Source organism: Manis javanica, chromosome 1 (genome assembly GCF_040802235.1).
Source record: "Manis javanica isolate MJ-LG chromosome 1, MJ_LKY, whole genome shotgun sequence".
Taxonomy (NCBI): domain Eukaryota; kingdom Metazoa; phylum Chordata; class Mammalia; order Pholidota; family Manidae; genus Manis; species Manis javanica.
In genome coordinates, this window is record NC_133156.1 from 166,781,142 (window position 1) to 166,808,539 (window position 27,398).

General features: G+C 36.7%; 1 protein-coding gene across 5 annotated transcripts in view; it reads left to right on the forward strand.

Annotated features, from left to right (window-relative positions):
* The window catches only part of TMEM87B (transmembrane protein 87B), a 59,366-nt gene extending 34,191 nt beyond the window's left edge, over positions 1–25,175 (forward strand). The window contains exons 10-20 of one of the 5 annotated variants that reach the window (XR_012133200.1): positions 3,376–3,469; positions 3,811–3,881; positions 8,314–8,423; positions 8,505–8,563; positions 9,744–9,847; positions 10,973–11,046; positions 14,292–14,365; positions 16,574–16,626; positions 19,765–19,852; positions 20,833–20,863; positions 21,950–25,175. Coding sequence is in view for 2 of the 5 variants with exons in the window: in XM_017669020.3 (XP_017524509.3) it covers positions 3,376–3,469; positions 6,592–6,663; positions 8,315–8,423; positions 8,505–8,563; positions 9,744–9,847; positions 10,973–11,046; positions 14,292–14,365; positions 16,574–16,626; positions 20,833–20,863; positions 21,950–22,009 (730 nt within the window). In the remaining 3 variants the exon portion in view is untranslated. Of the gene's footprint in view, positions 1–3,375; positions 3,470–3,810; positions 3,882–6,591; positions 6,664–8,313; positions 8,424–8,504; positions 8,564–9,743; positions 9,848–10,972; positions 11,047–14,291; positions 14,366–16,573; positions 16,629–19,764; positions 19,853–20,832; positions 20,864–21,949 lie in introns of all 5 variants that reach the window. The other 4 variants (XR_012133201.1, XR_012133199.1, XM_017669020.3 and 1 more) reach the window with 4 other exon arrangements.
* The last annotated feature ends 2,223 nt before the right edge of the window (positions 25,176–27,398 follow it).

A 27,398-nucleotide genomic window follows, 5' to 3' on the forward strand; every position in this document is an offset into this window, starting at 1 on the left:
TTCTATCCCTTCACTTTTAGTTTGTGAATGTCTTTGGGTTTAATGTGAGTAGTCTCTTGTAGGCCGCATATACATGGGTCTTTTTATCCATTCAGTGACTCTATGTCTTTTGATCGGTGCATTCAGTGCATTTACATTTAGGATGATTATCGATAGGTATGTACTTATTGCCACCACAGACTTTAGATTCGTGGTTACCAAAGGTTCAAGGTTAACTTCCTTACTATCTAAGAGTCTAACTTAACTCACTTAATATGCTGTTTCAAACACAATCTAAAGGTTCTTTTCTTTTTCTCCTCCTTTTTCTTTCTCCTCCATTCTCTATATATTAGGTATCATATTCTGTATTCTTTGTCTATCCCTTGATTGACTTAAGGGATAGTTAATTTCATTTTGCATTTGCTTAGTAATTAGGTGTTCTACTTTCTTTACTGTGGTTTTATTACCTCTGGTGGCAGCTCTTAAACCTTAGGAACACTTCTATCTATAGCAGTCCCTCCAAAATAGGCTGTAGGGATGGTTTGTGGGAGGTAAATTCTCTCAGCTTTTGCTTATCTAGAAATTGTTTAATCCCTCCTTCAAATTTAAATGATAATCTTGCCAGATAAAGTAATCTTGGTTCCAGGCCTCTGCTTCATTGCATTAAATATATCGTGCCACTCCATTCTGACCTGTAGAGTTTCTGCTGAGAAGTCTGATGTTAGCCTGATGGGTTTTCCTTTGTATGTGATCTTACTTCCCTATCTGGCTGCTTTTAATAGTCTGTCCTTATCCTTGATCTTTGCCATATTAATTACTATATGTCTTGGTGTTTTCTTCCTTGGGTCCTTTGTGTTGGTAGATCTGTGGATCTCCATGGCCTGGGACACTATCTCCTTCCCCAGATTGGGAAAGTCTTCAGCAATTACCTCCTCAGAGTCACTCTCTATCCCTTACTCTCTCTCTCTCTCTCTCTCTCTTCCTCTTCTGGTTCCCCTATAATGCAAATATTGTTCCATTTGAATTGGTCACACAGTTCTCTCCATATTCTTTCTTTCTTAGAGATCCTTTTTCTCTCTGTGCCTCAGTTTCTTTGTATTCCTCTTCTCTACTTTCTATTTCATTTATCGTCTCCTTCACCGTATCTAATCTGCTTTTAATACCCTCCATTGTGCTCTTCAACAATTAGATCTCTGTCCTAAATTCGTTCCTGAGTTCTTGATTATCTTTCTGTACCTCCATGAACATGTTAATGATTTTTATTATGAATTCCCATTCAGGAACAGTCATGAGGTCCATGTCATCTTTCTCAGGAGTTATATTAGTTTTACTCTGAACCAGGTTCCTTTGGCATTTCATATTTATATATGGCGCCCTCTAGTGTCCAGAAGCTCTACTCTGGGGCTCCTCAGCCCCTGAAGCAATGTTGGGGTGGCAGGGGAGCGGTACTAGTGCCTGGAGGGGGGAAAGAGCTGTTTCCTGCTTCCCAGCTGCTATGCCTATCTCCACTGCCTGAACCAGTGGGCCAAGCATACAGGTATAAGCATCTATGCCTTGCATTTGTAGTTGCTGTAGACAGATCTTCCCTCTGGCTGGCCTAACACCAGGGTAGGGTTTGTCGGTTTGCGAGCCAGGTGGGGCTGGCCGGGAGAAAGGTGCAGTAGGGTGCCTATCACAGAGGGGGTTCTTGGAGCTGTGTAGCCAACCAGGGAGCTGGAGCACCTGTAAATCATGAAAGCCTCCAGCCTGCTGGGCAGAGTGCACCCGGACAATTTTGTGTATCCATCCTTTCTCCTGACCAGCAAGCTCTGTGCAATCCTTGCCCCTTTAGCAGCACTCTTGCTAAGGGCTTCCTTATTAGGAAGTCTCTCAGACTGCCCATCTTTCTTTTATCCCAGAGCAGCAGAATATGGATCCCTGCTTTCCACAGTGGCTGGAATCTCAGTCTCTCCAGGAATTCTGCCTGTCCTAGCTTTCCAGTCCCCTAATCACGAGAGTATCATGAAAGCACCATGAAATGTAGGTTTGTGCTCCCAGAGCAGATCTCCGGAGTTAGGTATTCAGCAATCCCAGGCCTCCACTCCCTCCCTGCTCTGTTTGTCTAACTCTTGCCAGTGAGCTGGGGTGGGGGAAGGGCTTGGGTCCCGCTGGGTGACAGCTTTGGTATGTTACCCTGTTCTGTGAGGTCTGCAGGTGTATGCAGTCTGGCGCAGTCCTCTTTCCTGTTGCTCTTTCAGGATTAGTTGTATTAATTCTATTTTCATATAATATGTGGTTTTAGGAGGAAGCCTCTGTCTCACCTCTCACACCGCCATCTTTAATCCTGTCTGGTGAAATCTTATAGTACCTTACAGTTCTGGTTATGAACATCAGGTGCCAAGGTGTGGAGTGTGGTTGCTACAAAAGGGATGAAAGATTTCAGCCCTCATGTGAGAGCACAGACCTTTGTGAATGAAGTCCTTCACCGCCAACTTGTTGTATTCAGCTCTTACTGAGTGAGTGTGGTAACAGCTCTGGCTACTGAGGGTTCCAGTTAGGTGACTGTAATGGATTAGAATTTAGATCAACTAAATTAAAGAGTGTTGAGTGTGAGCTATAGATATTAGTTTAATTTTTACTTAGATTTTGTTTTAAAATAATTAAGTATTTTTCCAAAGCCTGTATTTTTAACTACTCTGAGAAGTAGGTTTTTGAGCTAAAACATGCATGATAAATTCTGGTAAGCAACTGTCATCAATTTGGTTCTCTTTTCAAATTATTAATTGTAAAAGTCATCAACTTTGCATTATGAAAAGTGTTATTTTAATTCTTCTCAATTTGAAGAAAAAAAACTAAAGTCTGTTAGCATTCCAGTTTTGAGTATTGAGAGAAGGAAGGTAATGGGATTCAGTCTTCTCATGTTCTGCTCTTTCTTTGCTCAAGTCCTAAAATGAGTGGATTACCTCCTAAAAACATACCTCATCATGGTCTTTAGTTGATGTTAGTGGAGTAATTAATGTATCTGCCAGTGGCACCTGGAAGTTGGCACATGCCTTCCTGGGTTTTAATCAATCTGTTCTTCTGTTTGATAGAAATAGTGCCTGGGTTGTGTTAATTATATTGCTCAAATTTCAGCAGCAAAATCCTTTGGCATCTGTGTGGCCTCAGAATAATGCTTCATGGGCATCAGTACACCTTCAAGGCCTGGATCAGGAGGCCAGTTTTTCCACCACCTGTTTCTGCCTCGCTCCCAAGAGATACGCTGTTTCCTGTAACAGAGTACCTCACCGTGGGAGCAGGGTGATCTGATGAGCAGTGATGTCTCTGGTATTAGGAATGGGGCCAGTTCCTATATTCAGATGCATTTCACTTACCTATTTTTTTTCTTTTTTATCTGTTTCCCCTTCCTCATCCCAGGCCTCGTTTAGGAACAGTCATGCACCGGGTGATTGGACTGGGGGTGCTTTACTTCCTCTTCGCAGCTGTTGAAGGCGTGATGAGAGTCATTGGGGTAAAGACTGCATAATTCCACCCTTCCCCCTTTTTGGTGTTGGTGTGAAATACGACTTTATATCTCCTGAGATGAAATTTTAAAGATAGGAAATTTATGGAAAAGGCGAAGTTTGAGCTTTTTTTCCTCCCCTTGTGGATTATTTCTTTTTTAATACTTGCTAAAAGTAAATGGCTAGATAGAGCTGTAGCTTTAAACAGTTTTATTAGGAAATAAAATCTTTTATGTGGTTTTTGTAAAATGGTGAGATGAGCTAAATTTTCTTTCTTCATCACATGATGATTCCTATAACATAATGAAACTTTTACATTCAGGTTTGTTACCCTGTTTTTATTTTTTAGGGTTCTAACCACTTAGCTGTTCTTTTTGGTGACATTATTTTAGCTGTCATTGACTCCATTTTTGTGTGGTTCATATCCTTTACTGTGTCTTCAAGTACTTTGTTGTAGCATTAAAATCAGATTACTTTTAATTTGTAATAATTATAGAAATATAGTTGTGTGTTACTGTTACCTCAATATAGGAATTTAGTTTAGTTGAAGGTGACGAAGAAATGGCCCCCCCTGAACAAAGAGTATCTTTATTTTTTCTATTCAGCAAAGTTAAGTGCTCAATAGGTGTCCCATACTGAGGAGGTATGGAAGAAAAATATCTTGCCCCTGCATTTAGGGAATTCACAGTCTGGTAGGGAAGACAAATACATAACTAGAACCTAAGAACAATATAGCAGTAGTAATTGCCATTTAAAAGAGGTGCTGTGCGAATGGAGGTCAGAGAAATTCTGACATAAACATCAGGAAAGACTTCACAGAGATGGTGACATTTAGTTTGAGACTGGTTTTACTAGGAAAAGATTTACTAGGAAAAGAATTGGGGAAACAGTATCCTGAGAAGATTGAGGGGAACAAATAGTTGGAAGCATGAAAATATAGGGACTGTAGCAGAATGTCCCAGAGTAGCTTACCTGGAGGTGACCGTGTGTGGGAGAATCATGGAAGGTGGGGAAGGGAAAGCTAGATGACATGCTCAAGAGCTGAGAGTTCCTTCTGAAGGTGGAAAGGAGAAAATCAAAGCTGTGCAGGTGAATGACATGGTGAGATCTGTATCAGAAAGAACATGAGGATGACAAGAGAAATGGCTTGGGAAGGGAGAGTCTGTACAAGAGGAAAGCTAGTAATGGGTCATTTGCAGTGGTCCAAAGAAGAGATGAAATAGGGCTGAGGAAATGGAAAAAAGGCTTCCCATGATAGACTTGCTAGAAATGGGTGGCAAAGGAAGGGAGAAAATCTGATGAAAGCTGTGGAGCTTCTCTTCACAGGCTATAAGCACTCACCCACACAAGGAGTTTTGCCTACAGTGGGACACTTAGAACCTCCCGAATTATACCCATAGGTCCCCTGTTGTCTGAGGGGTGTCCAGTTAAGAAATAATATCTGACTTAAAGAGTTGTTTCTGACCAAACTTGCTTAAAATTCATATTCTACTTCTGTCCAGAGCTACTAGTTTAGAATCCAAATTTACTGAATACAATTGTAGTTAAAGAAATGTGATCTTCTCAAGAGAGTGATAGAAATATCTGGCTCTAGTGGAATTTTTCATATTTTCTACATGAAAATGCATTTCAAGACATGCATTTGACCAGTTGTCAAAAAGGTGAAGTACGTTCTTCAGTTCTGCATGTGAATGGTGTCCCAGCTTTCAGAAAACGACAAGCCCAAAATGGAGTCGCTTGTGTTAGGCGCATGTCAACAAACTAAGACTTACTAGCTACCTACAGTTTCCACCCCATCAGGAATACAACCTTTAACCAGTCAACATGGAATTTCCTGGTCAGCAGTAGGAGTTTACTGATAGACCCCTTCCATCCCTCTTAGGAGCATGACCTTACCTAAAACAACGTAGTCTTTTCTAATTATATCCTTTTTCTGCTATCTCTCTGCCTTTAAAAACCTTTCCTTTTCTGCAGCTTGACAGAGCTCCTTTATAACTGCTAGATGGGATGTTGCCCAATTCATGAATGGGTTAAAGCCAATTAGATCTTTAAAATTTGCTTGGTTGAATTTTTGTCATTTAACACAGCCATGAGTACTCATCCTCAAGGGCTGTAGATCCTGTTCTGCCTCAGCCCTGACACTTAGTAGGAATGCTCTTCTGACTTGAGAATGGGCAGGTAGCATAAACATACCTGGGATTGGGATGGGGGAATTGCACTGAAGATTAACCTAGCTATTGGTCTCAGCATTACTAGCTCTGGATCTTAAAGTCTTCTCTTCTATCATTGTGTGTTTAGAAAGTGAGCTTAAGAGATCTCTTCAATTTGGAATTATCTTACTTCCAAATTGTATATGCTTAAAGCCTTCAATAAGTTTAGTATGTTCTTTAATGAGTTGAGCTCTAGACTGCATTTTTTAAAAAATCTCTACTATCTTTTCTCCTGATAATTCACAGATATGTATTTCAAAGATTTCTTGTTCTTAACCACCCACAAGGTAGTTCATTGGGAAAAACAGCAATGCAACTTGGCAGAAAATTCCAAAGAAAAGCAACTCTAATGGCTCTAATTCCATTTGGATTTGAATGAGGGTAATTTATCACTGTTACGTACAGTATTGGCTTTGGTCCATTCTGATACATAATAAGCCAAATTGGGGTGGGGAGGTAAGGAAAACAAAGCAAAAGATTCAATTTGCTTAATTATTACTATTTTTAATAAAGGTGTTTGAGATAAAAGTCATAAATCCAGAAATTAAAATTATCTTGGTTAGTGTTTAATGATGAGAGAAAGGAACTTTAGTATCTGTTTCTCCTTGAGCCAGAATTTCTGGTGTTTGTTTTTAGAAATGGAAAGTCTCCTTTCTCTGTGCAAGAAGAAAGGCTTCCTAAGTAATTACACATGCTTAGCAAAGAAGGCGGGCCTGCATGCACACAGTTAAGTGCTTGGGTGATACATGGCTTGGCTTCCTTTGTCTTTGATGAACTTAATATGACTCATCCTTCAAAAATCCAACTCTAAAGTCTTAGGAAAACTAGCTTGAAAAATTCAGAAGCCTTAATCTTTTTCCTGAAGCTCTCCTCCCTTTCATTCTGCTTGTTTGTTTTAATTTTTTGCTGTTTTACTGCAGGCAAATGACTCTGATCTTGTGCTTCTGGCCAGCCTCCCCCTCTCTCTCCTTGACTCTGGCTTGTGCTGGTGGATATCCTTTTCTTACCTCAGCAGCCTGCTCACGGGGCTTCGAACCTCAGGATGATGGGGCCATGTGCTTCTGTCTCCGCTTTCCTTTAATGGAAGAAATGATGTAAGCCTTGCCTGGATTTAACAGTGTCCTGGTAAGTGGCGTCTTGGGCAGCTTTGGATTTGCTTTGGATCTTTTTATTCCTTGGCAATTAAACAACACTTCTGAATTGTTTAACGAGACCAGATTTTCAACTTGGAAAATTAGTTTTAGTCAGGAAGTTATAAGAAGTATTTGTCTTCATGATGCTTACTGAATGAATCACATTTGCACTTTTACAAATTCTGACAGCAGCCTTAATTGGTTGAATTGTGTTATTTTTAGAAGTTGATCTTCTTTTGCAATTGGAAAGATTGAAAAGCAGTCTTGGTAGTTTTAGTACTAAAATGAAGTTTTTGATTAATAAAGTATCTGGAATTTAAAATAAGCATAAATAACAAAAACTGCCACTACCATCCTGTGCACACCCGTGTTATTTTCGGCATGTGGCTTATGACCAAGCCTGGTGGTGTGCTCCAGGAAGCCTCTGCCCCTCACAGAGAGCTCTGGCTTGAGGCCCAGCATCACTGCTGAGGAGTCAGTTCACAGGCTACTTTCTGCTGCTTCCTACTTGACAGTGTTGAACTTTACATGAGCCCTGTGCTCCTGCAAAACAGCCATGGTTAAGGAAACCCTACCCTATCATGTTCCAGGAGACTTTGTACAGAGTACCCCCTTCCCAGGGACTTAGATGAGACTACCATGTGCCCCCTTATTTATTGTGACAAGGCTGGACACAGACCTGCGTACCTACTGACCCATCTGGACAGAATGCCAGCCTGGACTAAAGGAAGTTGTCCCCTTTCCCCAGTCCCTGAGCTTTTGTCTACTCACAGCCTTCAGAGGCCCCTCCTGAGAATCTGTAGACCTCAAGGAAAGTCATTCCCTCATCCACTGTCCAGTCACACTACATGTCCTCCACACCTGCTGCCCTCAGAACTGTTTACTCCTCCCTGTACAAGCAGAGTCCTTTCCTGCCTGAGCTTTGGGACTCTTGAGTCAGAACACACTCCTATCTCAGTTGTCCTCCTATTGCAATAATCATTTGAATCAAGTCTCTTACTTAAGTCCAGATTTTTTGACACATTTCAGGTTTTTAGTTTTTAAAATGGAATTGATACTTGACCTAACTTCTTAATTATTGTCATCCAAAGAATAAAACAAGAATAGACTAGAAAGAACAAAATAGAAAGAAATAAGAGACAGAAAAGCACAAGCCAAATGGCATGTCATAATATGATCTGTAAAAAGTGTCTGGCCTAAGGAATACTCGGTGTTTACTGCTCTAATTTGTGTTTTGGGATCTGGGCATTTAAGGAGAACTTCATAGGTCTTGCTTATGTGTTTTTCTGAAAGTTTATTTAATGAAAAATAACAAAAATATCACAAAATCTGTGGTAAAACCAGAATTGTGATTATGTAGTATTGACTAAAACAACATTGTGTTTTTATTAGGTTTAAATTATAGGACTGTATTTAGAAGTACAAATTTTGGAAATTAGTTTCTTATTTTGTTTTTTATTTTAATTGCTTATTATTACTGTTTAAAATGTTTTTCCTTAACTTTTGTCACATTTTTATAAGTTTGGCACAAACTATGAAGACTCTAAGGCTAAGAAAGAACACAGTGAAATTTTCATTATACAGGCACTTTACAAATACTCTGATCTTTGCTGTAGTGGGTAAGCTGTTTAACTTTTCTTATCATAATTATTTCAGTGTTGCATGTGCCTTCAAAGGTGACTTTTTTTGGTGTATTTCAGCTTCTGTAGTGTTTATGGTATGGACAACTAAGACATTTAGGATTGCAAAATGTCAGTCAGTAAGTATAAACTTCTTATTTAAACAGTTTTCACTTATAATTATATATGTGCTATTTTGTATAATTTTGAAGAGTTTAGTTTGTGTTTGTAAATAGAAGTAATTTTAGTGGGATTTTCTATTTACTTTGTATTATTTTATATAGAATTATAAAAACATTAGCCTCCTTTAAATGAATCTGGAAAAGTTCCTCTTAAATCTATTTTTCCAGTTATGCCCTTTTCTCAACTTTTCTTTTATATAACAGTTCTCTCCCTATATAACTTAAGGTAACAGGAGATCTTCATAAAAACTATGGAATTGGGTTGTTTTGTATCTGACTGAGACTGTAAACCTTAAGTGTGACATGTTTCTAGGATGTCACCCTCATGACATTCAGGAGATACTCTCCATGGGTTCTCTATTAGAGAAGGATACATATTTTAGACTTAAAATATAAAAGGCCCTCTCCTGGGGACTTCTTGATTTGGAGCTAGTCTCTAATTCTACATAAAGTTGCCAAGAGCTGTGTGAAAATCCTGGCCTTCTGCTGCTCTTGGAACAATTAGTGGGAGAAGAGGCTGACCTTCTTTTTTCTCCTTCCCTCCCTCAGTATTTTCCACTAGGAGTTCTGAGTTTATCTTTTGGATTTTATTTTTGTTTTCTTAATCTTTTTGTTAACCCTTAAATTTTATGAAAGGGAAGTGTTTATAATGTTCATCAGCTCTTTAGAAACATTTCAAACAATGAAGAATGAAATCACCTGTCTTACTAAAAGCAAAATAACCTATAGGGTAAATATTACATTGAGATTTTACATCAGATGACATTCTAATGTCACCAGTTTCAAAAATACCTATTGTCAACTTGGTTCTAATTCTGTTAACCTGCCTCATGACAGGTTCTCGTCTAGAAAATAGATTAAATGACCTCTGAAGCCCTTATGAACTCTTAATTCTTGTTGTGATACTATACTATATAATTTATGTTAGGATTTTGTTTATCTGACTGGTTAATGTAAGCATTAAGGTTGATTTTATAAAGAAAGCATTTCTTAGTTTTTATGTTTCTTAAATAAGTACTTATTTAGAAGACTTACTGGTTGGAAACATGTCATTAGTACTTGTCATTGTACACATTTTAATAGGAAATCTGTATGTTTATGAGAAAATTAATTTTTCATGTTTGAATTGTCCTTATAGGATTGGATGGAACGCTGGGTTGATGATGCATTTTGGAGCTTCCTTTTTTCGCTTATTCTTATTGTAATAATGTTTTTGTGGAGACCATCAGCAAATAATCAAAGGTACCCAACAAAGGAAAATTAAAGTTTGACAGCATTTGTTGATCACCAGCTAGTGTTAGAATAAAAACACTTTTTTAAAAACCGTAGGGAGGCGGTCCTTGCTTTTAAAAGAGTATACAAGCAAGTAGGAAGGCAAATCTAACAAATGCAAGACAGTATAATAAGACATGTATAATCTGAGTCCAGGAGAAAGAAGAGGGGTGAGGAAGACTCCATGAAAAGGCAGTGTTTATGTTACGCCTTGAAGAAAGGAGCAGGACAGTGGAAAACTGAGCAGGGAGAGAATGTATGTTTTCTGAGGTAGTGGGAACAAAACAGTATACTTTGAAGATCATCAAGGCGGACAGTTTGGTTAGCACTACTTACATTGGAGGGAAATAAAGCTGGAAAGGAAGGATGGGACCAAAATAATGAGCTTGGGTGCAAAGTTCTGCAAATTGTACAGGTGATGGGATGCATATGATGGTTAAGTCCCACATTCCCTTGCCTCGTTCCTGTTCTCCAAGGAAACCACTGTTAAGTGTCTTGTACACCCTTGTAGAAAAAAATGAAAAAGATGTTACCAGTGTGTTTCTCCCTCTCTTTTTAGAATTATGCAGTAATAATAATACACACATACCTACATACACTGTTCTGCATCTTCTTGTTTAAGATGTATTTTTCCATATCATCTTGTGTAGATCTGCCACATTACTTTCAATGGCATGCCATAATAGGAATGTAGCATGCTTTACCTAAGCAGTCCCTAATTATTAGACCCTTTGTTTCTAGGATTTTTTGCTATTATCAGCAGTGCTCTTTGGAGGCTTTTTTGTTAGGGGTAAGTTAAAAAGTAGTGGCTAGGAGGAAAAATAACAGGCAGAAAGTTGCTTTCCCTGAACATTGTATATTGCAAAATTGCTTTCCAGAAAGATTCTATCCATTTATCCTTTTGCCAGCAGGGTTTGGGAGCTTCCATTTCACACTTTCTTCACAATAATCTTTGTTAATTTGAGGATAAAATCATTTTTATTTATGGTAAATTTTTAAAATGTAGATGTTTTTGTATGTAATGACTCCTTTAGATACAAACTAAAAACTGAACAGGTTTAAACATGCTACTAAAACTACTTGTTTTTGATATAGGTATGCCTTCATGCCCTTAATAGATGATTCTGATGATGAAATTGAAGAATTCATGGTAACGTCTGAAAATTTAAGTGAGTGATATCTTTTCTTATTACATTAAATTTTGTATTAAATTTATATATTATATGTAAATAATATATAAGTATTGTATATATTATAACAAAGAAATTTTGTACCTTTACTGTGATGCAAGGTTAATACATTTTTTTTCCTATAAACTATCTTCAGTAACCTCAATAACAGCAGACAATCACAAGAAGAAAAGTTAGTAATGACATTTTCAAGATTGTTCATGTAGTTTGAGCTTTTGGTTGCTAGGTATTGAAAGTCTAGGTGTTGAAGTTAATTATTTGTTTTTCACAAAATGATGTAGTATATATTGTACTTAGTTCCTAAATAATACTCATCTTCTTGATGATTGGTAAATTTTTTACCTCATCTCTTGTTTTTTAAAATTATGCACATCTGTAATTTCCTGGACATGCCCAAAGCATTTCTAATTTTGGTTTTAATGTTGTTTTCATCTTCTCATTAATTTTTACATAGAATTTTATCATTTTATGAATCTTACCTTAGTACTCTAAAAATCTATTAAGGCAACATCAGTGTTGAGATTAATTTTCCTTTGTTTCATTTTGCCTTCCTCTTACTCTGGTTTCTTTATTAGTAGCATTCTTTGTCACATTTTTTTTTGTTCTCTGTCTAAAATACTGTGAAATTTTTATAATCTACCCATTCAGCAAAAATTGCCACATAATCAATGTGTCTTCAGTGTCCTCACTTCCTTTTACTTCTTCTTGTCTTATGCTCACCATCAACTGATTCCTTTTATGTTTTTGTGACTTTCCTATTATGAAAGGAAACCTATAAGTCTTATAGAAAAGATATTAAAATTCAGTGCATTCAGATTCTGGCTCCAGTAATGATGGAATAAATTCTATTGGACTAACCTTCCTGCTGAAAGCTAGTATAAAATCCTAGGCAGAATATTTTTATATTTAAACTGAAGGCGCTGGAGAACAACAGAAGCCTGCAGAAACTGGAGATTTGACTTTTGAATGAAGAGAACCACACTCTTGATAAATTCCACATTATAGAGCTTTTGTCCCAGTGCATGCCTAGTAGATGTGGTGGTACAGTGGCTAGAGCTCAAGTAGATACGTGCAGTCTGAGCTCAAGTAGATACGTGCAGTCTTACTGATGCAGGGAATTGGAGTGTGGAATCTGGGGCTATAAGAATGCCTGGAAATTGAGGGAACAAATTCAGAAAAGAGAGAGTCACAGGAGAGATTCCAAAATCTGTAAAGTCTCTAGAGTCTTAACTGGTGCCTGAAGTGGGCATGTGCAAAATGAGACTCCAAGAGTCTGAGAGAAAACAATAGCCATTAGGCTAAGAAACAGAACAGAAATGTCAGCAGCTGCCACTGCAGAGTTTGAAATTCAAATCTCAACAAGTTAAAAGTGTTTGGGTTAACACCTTGGGCTTTCCACTAAAACTTTAGAAGGGCCACTCTTTAGAAGTAAAGACCATATTCTAGGACTGCTGAAAATTATCCTAGGACTAAAGCTGAACTGAAATAAATCCACTAATAAAATCTAAAACATCCTTGTAAGGTGAAAGTGATCCAGCAGTAATTTAAATGCCTCCAAAACCAAAACCTAACACTTCCTAGAGGAAGATACGAGAATCTGGAGTCTCTACGATATCATCCTCAATGTCTAGTAGTCAATGATAAATTACTAGACATGGGGTGAAACTGAAAACTGTGACTCATAGTTAATGGAAAAATTGATCAGCAGACACCTAGAGGTGGTCCAGATGTTACAGTTAGCAAGAAGGCCTTGGAAAATAATTATTATAAATATGTTTTAAAATCTTTAGGAATAGGCTATAACCAAATAAAATAAAAGTTAATGAATGTTTGAAGAAAAATCAAAAGAAATTTTATGAACTGAAAACCAGAGACCAAAGATTGGAAATGAGTGAACGTAATTTCTGTGACCCATGGGACAGTATTAAACAGTCTAACATACACATGTTTGAACTCCAGAAGAGAGAATGGGCATACAGAATATTTGAAAAATATGGGCCAGAAGATTTCCAGAATGGATCAAGAAGCATACCCCATAGATCAGGAAGCTCAGTGAACCCCAAGGAAGATAAATACAAAGAAAACTATACTTAGACAATATAGTCAAACTGCTGTAAACCAGAGGCAAAGAAAAATCTTAAGAAGCCAGAGGAAAAATGGTATATTATATTCAGGAGACCAGTGAGAAGGATGACAGCCAACTTTTCAGAAGCATTGGAGTCCTACAAACAATAGAATGACATTTTAAAATAAATATTAAAAGTAAAAAAGTGTCATCCTGGAATTCTATGCCCAACTAAAACATTTCAAAAATGAAGGTGAAATAAAGATATTTTCAGATAAATGTAAGCTGCAAGAATTGGTCATTAGCAGACCTTGCACTAGGAGAAATGCTAAAGGAAATTCTTTAGACTTAAGAGAAATGCTGTCAGTTTGAAATTCAGCAAGGAGACTGAAGGAAGAACACTGAAAATAGTACATACATGGATAAATATACAAGACCATTTTCCCTTTTTTCCTTTAATCTTTTAAAAGTTAATTGGCTTTGTGGCAAATATATTGTAAGACATATATAGAAGTAAAATGTGTGATTATAAGTAAAATCTACAAGACAGGAGAAGGTGTAAATGAAATCAGTATTGTATTACAGATCTTATATATATTCAAAGTAAATTGTAATGATCTGAGAAACACTGGAAAGGAAGGAAGGAACATATCAAAAGAAAGAGGAAATAAAGGACATACCAAGGAATTGAAGGACAGAGGGGACAAACTAAAAGTAGCAATTTGATAGACTTCAACCTAATTATTTTAATAATTATATTGCAAATGGACTACCTGCTCAAAGGAATAAGCAGAGATGTGTTTTATTCTTGAGTATATACTGGAAATCCAATAGATTTTTAAATACGTAAAATTTAAAATGTATTGAAACTAAGGAAATATGTATGTATACTTGTTTGTCAAAATTCCTATAAAACTAGGATTCAAACTAGCAACTTGAAAACCTTGTTTTTGGAAACTGAAATCTGTTCATTTTTCCATACCTCCTACATTTCTAACTGATACATTAAAGCCAGCACCCTGTCCAAAGCTGCCACTATTAACTCTCTTTTAAAATATACATATAGAAACTTTTTTTCCTTGTTGGTTATAGATGTGAGGCTATACAGGACAATATTATTTTCTAACTTTATATATTTATCTCATATTTCTCAATATAGCTGAAGGTATAAAATTAAGAGCTTCAAAAACAGTTTCCAATGGAACAGCTAAACCTGGTACTTCTGATAATTTTGTGAGTATAATATAATACATATTTGAGTATATGTGTGTGTGTGTGTTTATATAAACATATATATATGAGTAGAGTACTTATTTATAATATTAACTAGGGTCCCAGTCTTTAGTACTTTAGAATTCTGTATGAGTGTCACAAATGTCAGGAGAACATGTTTTACTGAGATTTTTTTGTATGAAAATAATGTTATCAGGCAGTGATACCAGTTAAGTCCAATAACTGTACCTGCTGCAAAGCCTCCTTTTCAGCTGCTTTTCTTGGACCAGCAGCATAAACATCACCTGGGAACTTGTTAGACAGGCAGAATCTCAGTCCTGCTCCAGGTGTACTGAATCTAACTTTGCTTTTTAGCAGGACTCCATAGATGATTCACATGCACATTAAAGATTGAGGAGCTTTATTATAGTAAAATAATTTTTCAGCTTTTTAAAGTGATTTTTGAAGTCATTTCAGATAACTTGTTATCCATTGGGAAGGGACTTTATGTATTACCTATGCAGTTAACAAAATTAGCATTTTTTATATGGTGGAAGCTTGAATAAAATGGTAACATATAGGACAGAAATGAATTTTAAAATGTTCTATGCATATTTATGTGTAAAAGTGATAATTATGAAAGGCAAAATGGAAAAGCTTATACAGTTTTAAATTCTGCTTTCTTACAGTTATATATTGTGATTAATATGGTGTAGAAATTTATGTATGCATGTAAGTCTGACAGGACAGATGATAAATGAGAACAGTTTTATCTGTTGGATTTGGTAAATTCTCTAGTTTTTATTTTTAGTAATCTTTAAAATGTGTTCTTTGAGTAGTTTTATGCTAATATAACCATAAAAAGATTATAATGGTTTTAATTATCTGGTGTTGGAGCTATTAAACTTCAAATTTGTTAAGATATTTTCCTCTTATTTTTGGGATATATCTCAGTTTATTTCAAAACTCAGTAGCTGCAAACACATCAAGGGAATACTTTTTCATTTCTCTTAAGTGTAGTCAGTTTACATAGGGGTTTCCAGACCCAAATCCAGTACCTCATTAAATGATCCATAAAGAATCAGCAGCCAGATGAAGAGAGGGCAGGTCCCAAAGGAGCCTCTCTCCTTGTGGAGCATGGGGCTGGGCTCAGTGGCACATGCAAGTGTTCTGGTTCCCCAAATGTGGAAGCTTTCCAAAAAAGGGAAAAAGGAAAGGACCAAAACACTGCCCTCTTGGGTTTTTTAGGAGGCTCCATTACATAGTCATGATTGATGAGGTCATTGGCCATTGGCTGATTCAATCTCCAGCCCCTCTCCCCTCCCCAGAGATCAGGGAGCTAGGAAATGGTGGGGTTCTGTGTGGAGTTGAAAGTTCCAGCTCACTAATCACATGGCTGGTCCTCCTGGCAGCCCGCCCCTGCCCTTGGGTGGGGTCTGAAAGTCACCTTCATTAATAAGAAGACACTCATTTCACTTGTATGTCATCTGAATGACCGAATATGTATTCCGTATAACTCATATTGCAGAGCTCTTGGTCAGAAGTTGGATGCCTTATCTTTCATTGACTTATTTCTACCTGAGACTCCCTTAGAGAATTAGGGGTCCTACTAATACTGGCTCAGTTGCAGTGTTCTTTATTTTTATTTTACCTTTTAGTTTTCTTTCTCCCAGTGAGATAGCTATAAGCTAGATTGTTTAAAAAGAAAAAAATAGATACCCTAGCTGACCTGCTTTCCTTTTCTTGTCTGCTGCAGAGAGATGATCATAAATACAAGTGGGTTTTTGTAAAGTTAGAACATTTGTACTTTTTTTCAGTTGGAAAATTATACCATCTTTTGCTCTTGGAAAATTATAAACTGTTGAAATAAAATATTGAACAAGTTAGGCATAATGCTGGCATTACTATAGATAATATTCTTGCTATTTTCTGTCATAAATCAACTCCTGAGTTTTTATTGTGGTTTTCAGGACAAAAATAACACCTGTGCATCTAATTAAAACAAGAAGTACAAAAATCTGAAATCCACATTTTTGTTTGTTTGCCCGTTTAAGAAAGTACTGCATAATTTCTGTGTGGCATAAGTGCCAATTTCTTAGGATATGTAGAAATTAAAAGAATATCATGCATTTGAATTTAAATGCTTAAATTTTATATATATTCTATTTAAAAGTACTTGCTGTCAGGTGATATTAAGCAAATGCTAATATATAAATATTTATTCTACAGGATGAAGATTTGAAGTGGGTAGAAGAGAATATCCCCTCTTCATTCACAGATGTGTAAATATCCTCTTTTAAAGCTTGAATCTGAAAGTTAGGATACAGTATAAAGGGATAATTTTCATAGTTATGTGCTGTGTTTTTATAGGCCCCCATCACTAGTGATGCTGTACTTCATTTCTCACTAAAGAAATTACACATCTCTGCTTTAGTCTCCTTCTCCTTCCTTTTTGACTGTACTACTCTTTTAAAACTCATGGCCTATAACCAACTCCAGCCTTGTCAGATCTAAGTTTATCAGGATTAGAACCATTTTATCTTGTTTCAACTTTCTGTTATGAAAACATTCCAACCTCCATTTGAAACAAAATGTAAAAAAAAATTTTAACACATATAATCACAATACCATATATGTTGGGGAAGCTTTTGGAGGAAAAACATGAGCATAGGAAAAATAGAGCCCTGAGCAATTCCCTCTAGGAACTTTGACCTGTTCAGGTTCTTCATCAGTGCTCTGACACAGAGTTCCAAGTAGCTGTTTCCACAGTAGAAAACAGGATACCTAACTGTGGTAATGTTTTCACGTACTGTTCTTTCCTTTCATTGCCCTCATTTACTCCTATTTATCCAGTTCCTATCTAGTATAATGCTCTATTTTCCTGAAGAATTTCCTTTATGTTTCTGGTAGTGCAGGTATGCTGGTAATGAATCTCAAGTTTTATTTGTTTGAAAAAGTCTTTGTTTCAAGCTTTTTTGAAAGGTATTTTTTGCTAGGTATAGAATTCTTTGTTGACCATTTTCTTTCAGCACCTCAAAGACTGTCATTTGAATGTCTTCCAGCTTTTGTAGTTTCAGAAAGAAGACTGCTTTAGTTCTTAAGTGTTCCTGCATATGTTGTATATGTTTTGTTCTGTGTGTGTGTATCTGTGGCTGCCTTCAGGATTTTCTCCTTATATTTGGCTTTCATCACTATGAGTATGATAATTCTAGATGTATTATGTGTGAACACATATCTTCGTTTCTCTTGGGTACATACCTAGAACCAGAATTGCTAAATCATATGGTAACTATGTCTAGCATTTTGAAGAAATGCCAAGCTTTTTTCCAAGTAGCTGATCCATTTTATAATCCTGTCAGTAATGTTTGGGCCTTCCAGTTTTTCTACATCCTGGCCAGTATTTGTTATTGCTCCCCTTTTTTATTTTAGCTCTCTTAGTGACTATGGAGTGAAATCTCATTGAGTAACAAGAAATTTGAACTGCTTATTGAGGAACTGTTACTTAACTAAACTGTGGTAATGGCAATTCACACAACCAGATTTGTGCAAAGTGAGAACTGCCTTTATATTATGAAACTAACAGCACACTATTAAACTTTTTTCTTTTAAGAGTCACAAAAGGAAAATAAATGTATATGTATTCTTTTATATTTACCCATGCATTTAGTGTTTGTTCTTTCTCTTCTGTATGTTGAGTACTGCTTTCTTCTGTAGGTCTTTCTTTAGTATTTCTTATAGATGCAGAAACAAATTCTGTCAGTTGTACTTACATGAAAATGTATTTTTGAAGGATAGTTTTTGCCTGATATAAAAATCTTGACTGACTTCTGCTTAAACACTTCCAACATGTCCTTCCAGTATTTTCTGGTTTCTGTTGTTTTCGAAGAGAGAAGTCAGTCATTTGTTGTAATGTATCTTCTTTTTTTTTCTTTTGCTGCATTTCAGGCTTCATATTTGGCTTTCTGCAGTGTGTATATAATGTGCCTAGGTGTGGTTTTCTTGGTGTATTTTCCTTGGAATTTATTAGGCTACTTGGCTCCATATCCTTGCTCCTGTTGGTCATTTTCCAGTACTTTAAAACAATTTTTAATACTTTTGTCCAGGTTTTATAAATGTTTTTAGCGTCAGAGTCATCTGACCTATTCTCTCTACCTTTACCTGCTGTCTTCCATTTTTACCACTTTCTCTATGACCCTTTTTACTTCTTTCTCCACATCATTTTCTTTCTTCTAGTTGTTTTCCTGCCACATATTAAGTCTTTGAGTTTATTCTCCCTTAGACATCTTGTAATTTTTTCTTCATTACCAAGATGATTTTGCCTTTTTCTTCTAATTATTTTCCTGAGTTTGACTCTGAATTTTTTCCTGTTATTTTTAATCCATTTTTGCTCTTGTTTTTAAATTTATTTTTGTAGATTTTTTAAAATGTTACCAAGTATTCTTTTTAAATTAATTTCATTTAATTTGGAGTGTTGTGTTATAGCTGCTAGAATTGCCATTTATTTCAAGACTTACATATAATTTCAGGTTTGCAGTATTTTTCTGGTAATGCTGCAGACCATGAATTGTGTGTGGTTTTATTTGCAATCCTTTCAGATTTTATGGTTTTGAGTAAGGGATTGTAGAGATTAGGTGGCAACCATTACCTTATAGATTTGGCCACTTGTTAGAAAATACTCTTAAAAGAAAGCATCTAAGTAGACTTGCCTCCTGCTATGTCACCACTTCTTGGCAGAAAGCAATAAGACAGCCTGCCTAGATCTGCTTACATCTTACATAGCTCTTTACGCTTTTTAAAATTTAAATAGAAGTAGCTGCTTGATTACAAAAATTCCTTTGCAATATAAAAGACTAAAATGTCTTATTTTATGTTTCCTGAACCATTTTTGTGAAATTAAGAGCTGTGTAGTCCAAGATAGTTTCCAGCATTTTAGGTTCTTGGAAACCAGTGTGTGTTCATTTCTGAAAACTTCTAACACAAGACATTTAGCACAATACTGCCCAAAATTAATGTACAATTTACATAGCACGTTTAGAATTTAGACTTCATACACAGATAAACTCTTTTGTATACATCTATAGCAATTGAGTAAAAATTTTGCAAGTGATAGGACCATTTAGACCATCATGAATAACCACGTAGCCCAGTATATTGTATATGAGATATTTGTATGACATGCATTATGACTTTATCTCTGATAAGCCATAAAGGTCAGCTTAGCATAATTCACCTCCCTCTTCAGTGAACTAAATTACATCTTAATAAGTTTTAAATATTTATTAATGCAGAAGGAACCATTTTTGAGATTGCTAGTGTTTATCTCTAAACAGCGCTAAGTACCCAATGGACTGTCATCCAGGCCCCTAAGGTTCTGGTTCATCTTTCCCCTAATGCAGTCTTCTCTGGATTTTCCTTAATAGTGTTATTCCAAAAATCTACCTTGGCTTCTTTCTCACATCTAGTTAGTCTCCCAGGTCTCTTTCTTCTGCCTTCGCCATGGACTGCACTGTAAGTAGTACCCTCCGGAGTTGTGCATTGATGTGACTTTTTATGTTGTAACTTTGGCACGTAGATTTGTCCCTTCAGGCTCTCTCTCTCAATGAGGGAAAATATCACACATCAAGACTATGTTTTTGTCTTTTCTTTTTATCCACATTACCTTTCCCAAGCAAAGGTTATGTTGTATAACACTCTCCAGGTACTTTTCACTGGTAGATGTCCAGTCAGTGATGGTAATGATGTGGGAATTAAACAAATACTTGATTCTAATAAATGCCACCTGTGGGTTTTCAAATTAGCTAGCACATCGCACTCAGATACTGGCCCAACTATTCAAAGTGAAAAACAGGGGCTTAAAAAATTAGTATCTAGTTGGCTGTCAGTTGTGTTTGGAATTACTCATATGTACAGTTTAGTTATTGATATTCCTCTGATCTTGTTTTTTGTTGTTTCCATTTTGATGTTAGGATTATTTTCATATTTCTGTTAATTTTTAACAGGAATTTTTTTAAAGTATAGCACATGTACTGGAAAGTACAAATTCTAAGTCTAATAAATCTTTCATATTAGTGCCTCATGTAACTTAGCACCCAGATTTAAAAAATAGAACATCACTAGTGCCTTAAAAAAACCCTTATTTTTCTCCCAAATCATGACCCAAAGGTACTGCTGTCCTAACGTCTGTAATTGTAGGTTATTTGTGTTAGTTTAAAAAACTATCCTTCAGTAATCCATTTTCTTTGCTTATAGTATTCCATTGTATGGATATACCACAGTTCACCCATTTGGGCTATTTTCAGTTTGGAGGCTATTAAGGATAATACTGCTATGAAAATTCTTCTGTGTTGGTTGGTGAACCTAGGATTCATTTCTGTTGGCTGTGTCTGTCCAGGAGTGAGAATTGGTGGATCATAGGATATGCCTTTATTCAGTTTTAGTAGCTATACTGGCCTTTTCATGACATTGTCAATTGTTTTTTGTTTTTTCAGAGCTCTTCCAGTATTAGTGGATTCAGATGAGGTAAAGTATATCTTTTTGCTTTTTTCCTTTAAGCTGTTATTTTCACAAAATAGAAATGTAGTTTAAAAAGGAATTCTGAAAGTTACATTATAGAATGATTATAAACTGAGCAGGCTGAAAGACCAGGCACCGATCTGTGGATAAAGTATAAAGGGGCTGTGGATCCTCAACACAGGAGCAAGATACATGCTCATTGGTGGAAAAGAAGGGAAGAATTATTGTATGAGATTCTGAGTCTGATGTTCTAATAGGCACATAGGTAGAAGTTTTAAAAGACTTTGGAAGATGGCAGTTTGTCTAAATCTCATTTGTAGATATTTTAATGAAGTATTAAATAGAGTTTCAATCTTATTTTCATTTATTAAGCAGGTGGTTTGAACAGAGGATGTGCATTTAAGAAGGCTCTGGGGGGAAAATTAGTTGTGGATCATCTGGACATTGAAGGGGGCCCAAGCCAGGAAGTCCAAAGTGTGAGAATGAAAGGGTAGATGTGGGAACATTAGCTTATAAGAATGAAGAGTAGAGAGAAGTTAGTGGTAGCTAAAGAGTAATTTATGTAGACTACGGCTGTGGAATATTAGAGAAGGTACAGCTGCTGGGTTGGCTGTCGTGAATAAGAAGTTGTGAAAAGGCTGCAGTGTACACATACCTCGCTATGAAACAGGTGAGCTTCAGGATTTAAAACTCTACAGAAAGATACACCATGGAGAATTACTTTTAAAAGAGCCTTTGTAGTATTGATTTTATAATCTCAAAAATACATAAATTGCATAAAGAAAGGGAAATCCCTAGATGAGCCATACCAAAGAAATCCATTCTAGCTGTCTCTGCCTCTCATGGGTGATTGTGTACTCAAAACGTTTTCTAGCTAGAAAGACATTAGAGTTTCTGAACTTCTCAGCAGATCGTTGATTATGCATTGCTAAGAAGTGTGGATTATATGATTTTTATACATAAATATAAATATATACATATATCATAGAATATACTTAGTTCCCCACAAAATTGTGACTATTAAAAGATTAGATTAGGCTCTTAAAGAAGCTTCAGCATTTTGATGCATATCTTTTTTTTTCTCCCCTTTAGGAAATCATGACCAGATCTGAAATGGCAGAAAAAATGTTCTCTTCAGAGAAGATAATGTGATTTGAACCCATATAAATGAGACCTAGTTCATGGTAAAGGGCCTCCTCAAGACTAAGACTAAGAGAGCTTTGTTCTGATAGAATGCCACAAGTTTTTATTGCATTATCTTGGAAATCTATGCATGAAAATTAAGAATTCAGGTGGTGGGAAGGTTCTACATCCCTTTTTAAGCTACTCTTGAGTGTCAGTTTAATGTTCATTATGTTGCCTAGACATGGAAATAACCTAAGAAAAGTAGTAAGGTAAACATGTATGTCCAAATGCCCTTAGCATACAGGTGGCAGGCATGTGGATTTCTTTTCTCTGGAAAATATAACAGTTTCAGATTGAAAAACAGTTTTTACATCAGCACTCCTACTGTTCTCCCACTGACCTTTGAGAGATGATAGGATTTTCTAATGTGTGGTAAAGCAGCCTCACCCCTCCTGTTTATAGCTCTAGATGCAATAATTTTCTTTGACTTTTAAACTGAAGTGTTAAGTGATAAGGTATTAAGTAAAACTCAGTTAACCTTCGAACATAAGCATGTTTATATGATTGGTTTTGGTGTGTGTATATGTATGTGTATGTTTACTTGTCTGCACAAAGTTCTTGTTTGTAAATATGACCATGCACATCAAATCACAGGGTTGGGTTTTCTGGTCTCAACTCAGGGGAACACAAGTACACGGAGGGAGAAGTCTTAAGCGTCACTTCCAAAGACTTGCTCTGCTGTGACCCCCTCACTCAGTTGGTGTCTGGGTCTGTGTGGGCAAGTGGCGGGCACCTGGCCACATGGCGCCCAGGGTACTTCCTCCCCAGCGGGCTGGGCAGTTCATTGCCAATGAGCCTTGCAGAAACTACAACATTATCTTTTATGTAGTATTGGCATATCTGGTTTCATAATAAAACATTCTTAATTGCACAATATGTCACTATTAATTTTGTAATTATTTAACCTGCATATTTTATACATTATTTTGTTACATTATATGGTAATGTGCCATTTGAAATGTTTGTTTTAATTTCTTTTCTAAAAATGCAGAATTTCCTAAACTTGAAAGGCAATTGAATGTACTATGATGGAAATGTGAACATTTTGCTGCTTTTGTGACCAGAGATACAGGCTAGTGGACATTTAGAGTAAGAGTTAGAGTCTTGTATCTTGTATGCCATTCTTTGAAGGAGTTCTAGCCTTGTGAATTGAGAATGACTTAAGAGAATTTTGACTGAATTAAATTCTTAACGAGTACCAACACTTAAATATAACCTTTAATATTTTTCATTATTAGTTCACAAAACAACATTTTTCTTTTGAATTTATTTCTCATTTACTCATTTCATAGGAGTTAGTAAAAAAGGTTTATTTCTAGTAGTAATATCTCTTGAAAGATAGTTTCAAATTTATTTTCCTCAGTGAACATTTACAGTGTTGTATAGAAAAGGGCATAGTTTTCAAGATGCCATTGCATTCAGGGTATCCTTTTTGGGAAAAGAGTGTCTCCTTTAACAGTGTGGGTTCTGTTCCCTATTTCGCTTTCTGCCACAGCAGTGGCCCCCAGCTGCTGCCCTGCCCAGCACCTCTGTCCGCTCTTGTTTTGGTGTATGGTACCCTCAGCCCAGCTGTTCCAGAGTTGGAGGTGGCCACTGCCTTCCTGTTCCAGACATTTTTAGCAGGTACCTCTCCCCTGATTCTGAAGCAGATTGACCCCCAATTCATCATATTCTAGTTGAATTTTGAAATGTGGAATCTTGGGCTTCCAGCTTGTAGGAGCTGCAGATTTAGTGGAGTGAGAAGGGGGAGTGGATGGTAAGTGTGATAAAGAGGAACTGCCTCTGCCATATTAGTCATGTTTGTAAAGATGCTTCTTTCTGCAGCTGGAGAGGTAAATGGCTCCTATATAGCTCAACTGTAGGCTGAGATGCATACTTCTCTTATCTTCCAGGAAAGCAGGATTCCCTCCTGAGAGCCTTGTCAGAAACGGTTTTCAAAGCGTTTTCAAAGCAAGTACTGTGTCACTTGCAGTGACAATGGCACTGTCTCTTGATGTCTCATGACCTGAGTTGAGTATTCCTGTGGAGGGGTGCCTAGCTCCTTCATCTGAACGGAAGAGGATACCTGGGGGTGGGAACGGGAGCTCATACGAAGGGTGGGGCAAAGTTAATCCCAGGCCACTGTGCGGTTTCACCGTGCTTCCGCACAGAGTCCCAGAAACAGTACATCAGAGCTTCTGAGGCTGTCAGGTCATTGATGCCTAGGATACCATGACGATGGGTGTCCGTATGAATGAAGAAATCTGAGGATAGGAGTCCAGTTTTGTGTGTTTCTAGGCAAAGTGCTTAAGTGTTTTTATTTATGCAGTTCATGATTTATATGATGTGTGAAGCTTGCTTAATGAAATTTTTACAAGTTGGGTTAGATTAGTATTTAAATACCTCGTTTAAAGGATAGTTTATTCCATAAATAGGGGAAATAGATAAATATGTGAATCTTTTTAAGCCCTAGAGATGATGTTCCCATACTTTCCCTGGAAAGGAAATAATATTTAATATCTTACATAGCCTGTAGAGAATACCAACTATTCCTCTGTAATACAGTATATTGTTTGCACTACTATAATGTCAAGACTGAAAGTATAAAAACTGTACATAAATGTACATACATGGTTGAATTTTATATCCTTTTTAAAAAGGTTTGAGTCTGTTGCCTTAGGCTATCCTGACTAGTTTAAAACTGAGAGATGTTATGCCAGATTTATAAATCACTAGTTTTGGTACTTGTGTCTTTGTATGATCAACAGCATGCATTAAGCAATACGAGCACCGACCACCAAGCCTTATGCTTACAAGGGAAGTTTAACATTGGTTAAAGTTCTAAACATAATAAATGTGTGTAAGTGACAAAACTAGATTTTTAAGGAAATGTACATTATAATATAGGAGTTCAGTACTACTTTGAGAAGCCTCTTTAGAACCAGGAAAACCTTCTTTTGTTCGGGGAGAGAGTTTAGAGGCTTAAGAAGTTTTATTTTTATATTGAAAGAAGTTAAGTTATTGTATAATTTGGAAGAAGTTGCTTTACACATAGAACAAAACTGTCAAAAGATTTTTGTTTGAAAAAAAATTGATGTATTTTTGTGCCTTAATATTTGTTCTGACTTTAAATAAAATGCTTTCTGAAATTTGAGATGATTGATTCTTGATAATATCTACTGGAGTTACAGTATGTAAATCTTCAGGAAATGTAGACTCGAATCAGTGGCAAGGCATAAACAAAATTTTTATAAGACGAGATACAACTAATTAACAAATATGGAAAAGTGTTCAACCCAAGTAGTGATCAAAGAAATGCAAAGTAAAGGGAAATTCTTAAAAATCAAATTAACACAAGTTTATAGTATGTATTTGTAAACTCTTTGCTTTCAAAGTCTACTGAAATGAACACATTAATGATGGTGATGTAATTGACTAAATCTTTATGAAAAGAAATTCAAGTGTTATAACTTTTGAATGCTGCCAATTCTGGTGTTCTTAAAAATGATTCAACATACAGTTGAACCTTGAACAACAAACTAACTTTGTAGGGGTCAGGGGCACAGACCTGCATATAAGATCTGCATATAACTTTTGACTCCCCAAAAACATAACTACTAATAGCCTACTGTTGATTTTATGGTAATAAATGATGAGGGACTAGTACCTACATATCTTTTATGCATTCATGTATCTTTTTCTCAATATTTTAAAAATATTTGTAGGCTGTGTAGTTCTGCAAGTGTTTTCAAATTATCACAGATCTCAAAAAGGTTCTCAATATTTTTATTGAAAAAGAAATCTGTGTGTAAGTGGACCCACACAGTTCAAACTCATGTTTGAAGTTCAAGGGTGAAATGTACAGAATCAGGCTTCTGCACAAAAAAAGTTTATTGAAGTGTTATTTAAAGTAGAGGCAGAATTGGAAACAAACTAAATGTCAGTTGTAGAATAGTGAGTTATGGTCCAACCAGCAACTTTATGGAATACTGTACAACCATTAAATTATTATGAGAAATTTATAATGACTTAGAAAAATGCTATAAGAAAGAATGATGCAGAGTCACGTAAGTGAGCTCTTATCTATATGAAAAAGAGAAAGGATTGAGTGGAAATGTGCCACCATGGCACTCATGGTTAGTGGTGTTTAGGTCCTGCTAGGCTGTGGTCATAACTTCATTCCAACTTTTCAGTGGGTTAAGACAAAAAGTTTATTTCTTGATCATGTAACAGTTCTGGGGTGGGTATGGAGGTGGGCAAGGCAACCCTCCTCCACAGGTCCCTCAGGGACCCAAAGTTTTATTTCCGGTTTGTGGGCACACCATCTCCTAGGGTCTGTCATCTGCATCTAGCCAGCAAGAGCAGGGACGGCGCCCTAGCCCCGTTTCTCCTGTCTTCTGGGGCTGTGCAGCTCTGTCTGCCTGGGCTGCTGCTTATTGGAAGATTATCCTAGTTCAGAGATGTAGTTACAGGAGAGGAGCTTTTACCGACTTCACCAAGTCACTGCTGTTCCATTGCTAACTTCAGGACTAACTGGAAACCTGCTCCAGAGTATCTTTGTACCTGTGTATCTCAATTCAGCTGCTTTTCTTTACATTCTCTATGACAACCAAATTGATCTATTAATTGCTTCTAAATACTCCTTTTAGATACCCTCCTATATAAAGAAAATGGAGTAACGGGTCATAGTTATCCTTCTGCTAGAAACAACTAAAACACGGGGTGCTATGGTGAAACTGGTTTTGGAGACCCTTTGACGTCAAGCAGTAAAAAAAGTGACAAGCTGAGAAACAAGTGAGGTGGGGACAACACATGTACCAATATACTGCCTGGAGAGAATTTCAAGACTACAATACAGGGCTAGAGAACCAGGTACAACCTAGAAATGTCCCTCCATTGAAAGGAGCTGAGGAGTTGGGGAGGCCAAGGCAGAGTACCAGAAAGGAGAGAGCTGTGCTCAGAGTGTTTCAGAAATGTGCAGAGGGTCCCACTCTGGTCTTTGGCTGTGTATTGTTCATGGGCTCAAAGCTTATTCCCATCTTATGTCCCCACCATCTCCTAGGACCTCCTAGGGTCATCTGCATAGGCAGCAGAAGGAGAAAGGACAGTCGGGGATGTTTTGTGGGGGTTAAACCTGAAGTGGTGTAGGGATGACGTAGGGACAACTGGAAATCTCCAACATTACTGGGAATCTAAGGGCTCTATGCATACTCAGCAAAGACTGTAAGCTGGAAGTGAGGGCTAAAGCAGAAATGTAAACCAGCTGGATGACTGTTGAAGATGTGTCTTTCCATACATGGGAGCACCTTGACAAATGTCTCCAATAAATTCTAATCTCAAACAGTTTGGGTCACTAAATCTTGCCTTTGAAACATTT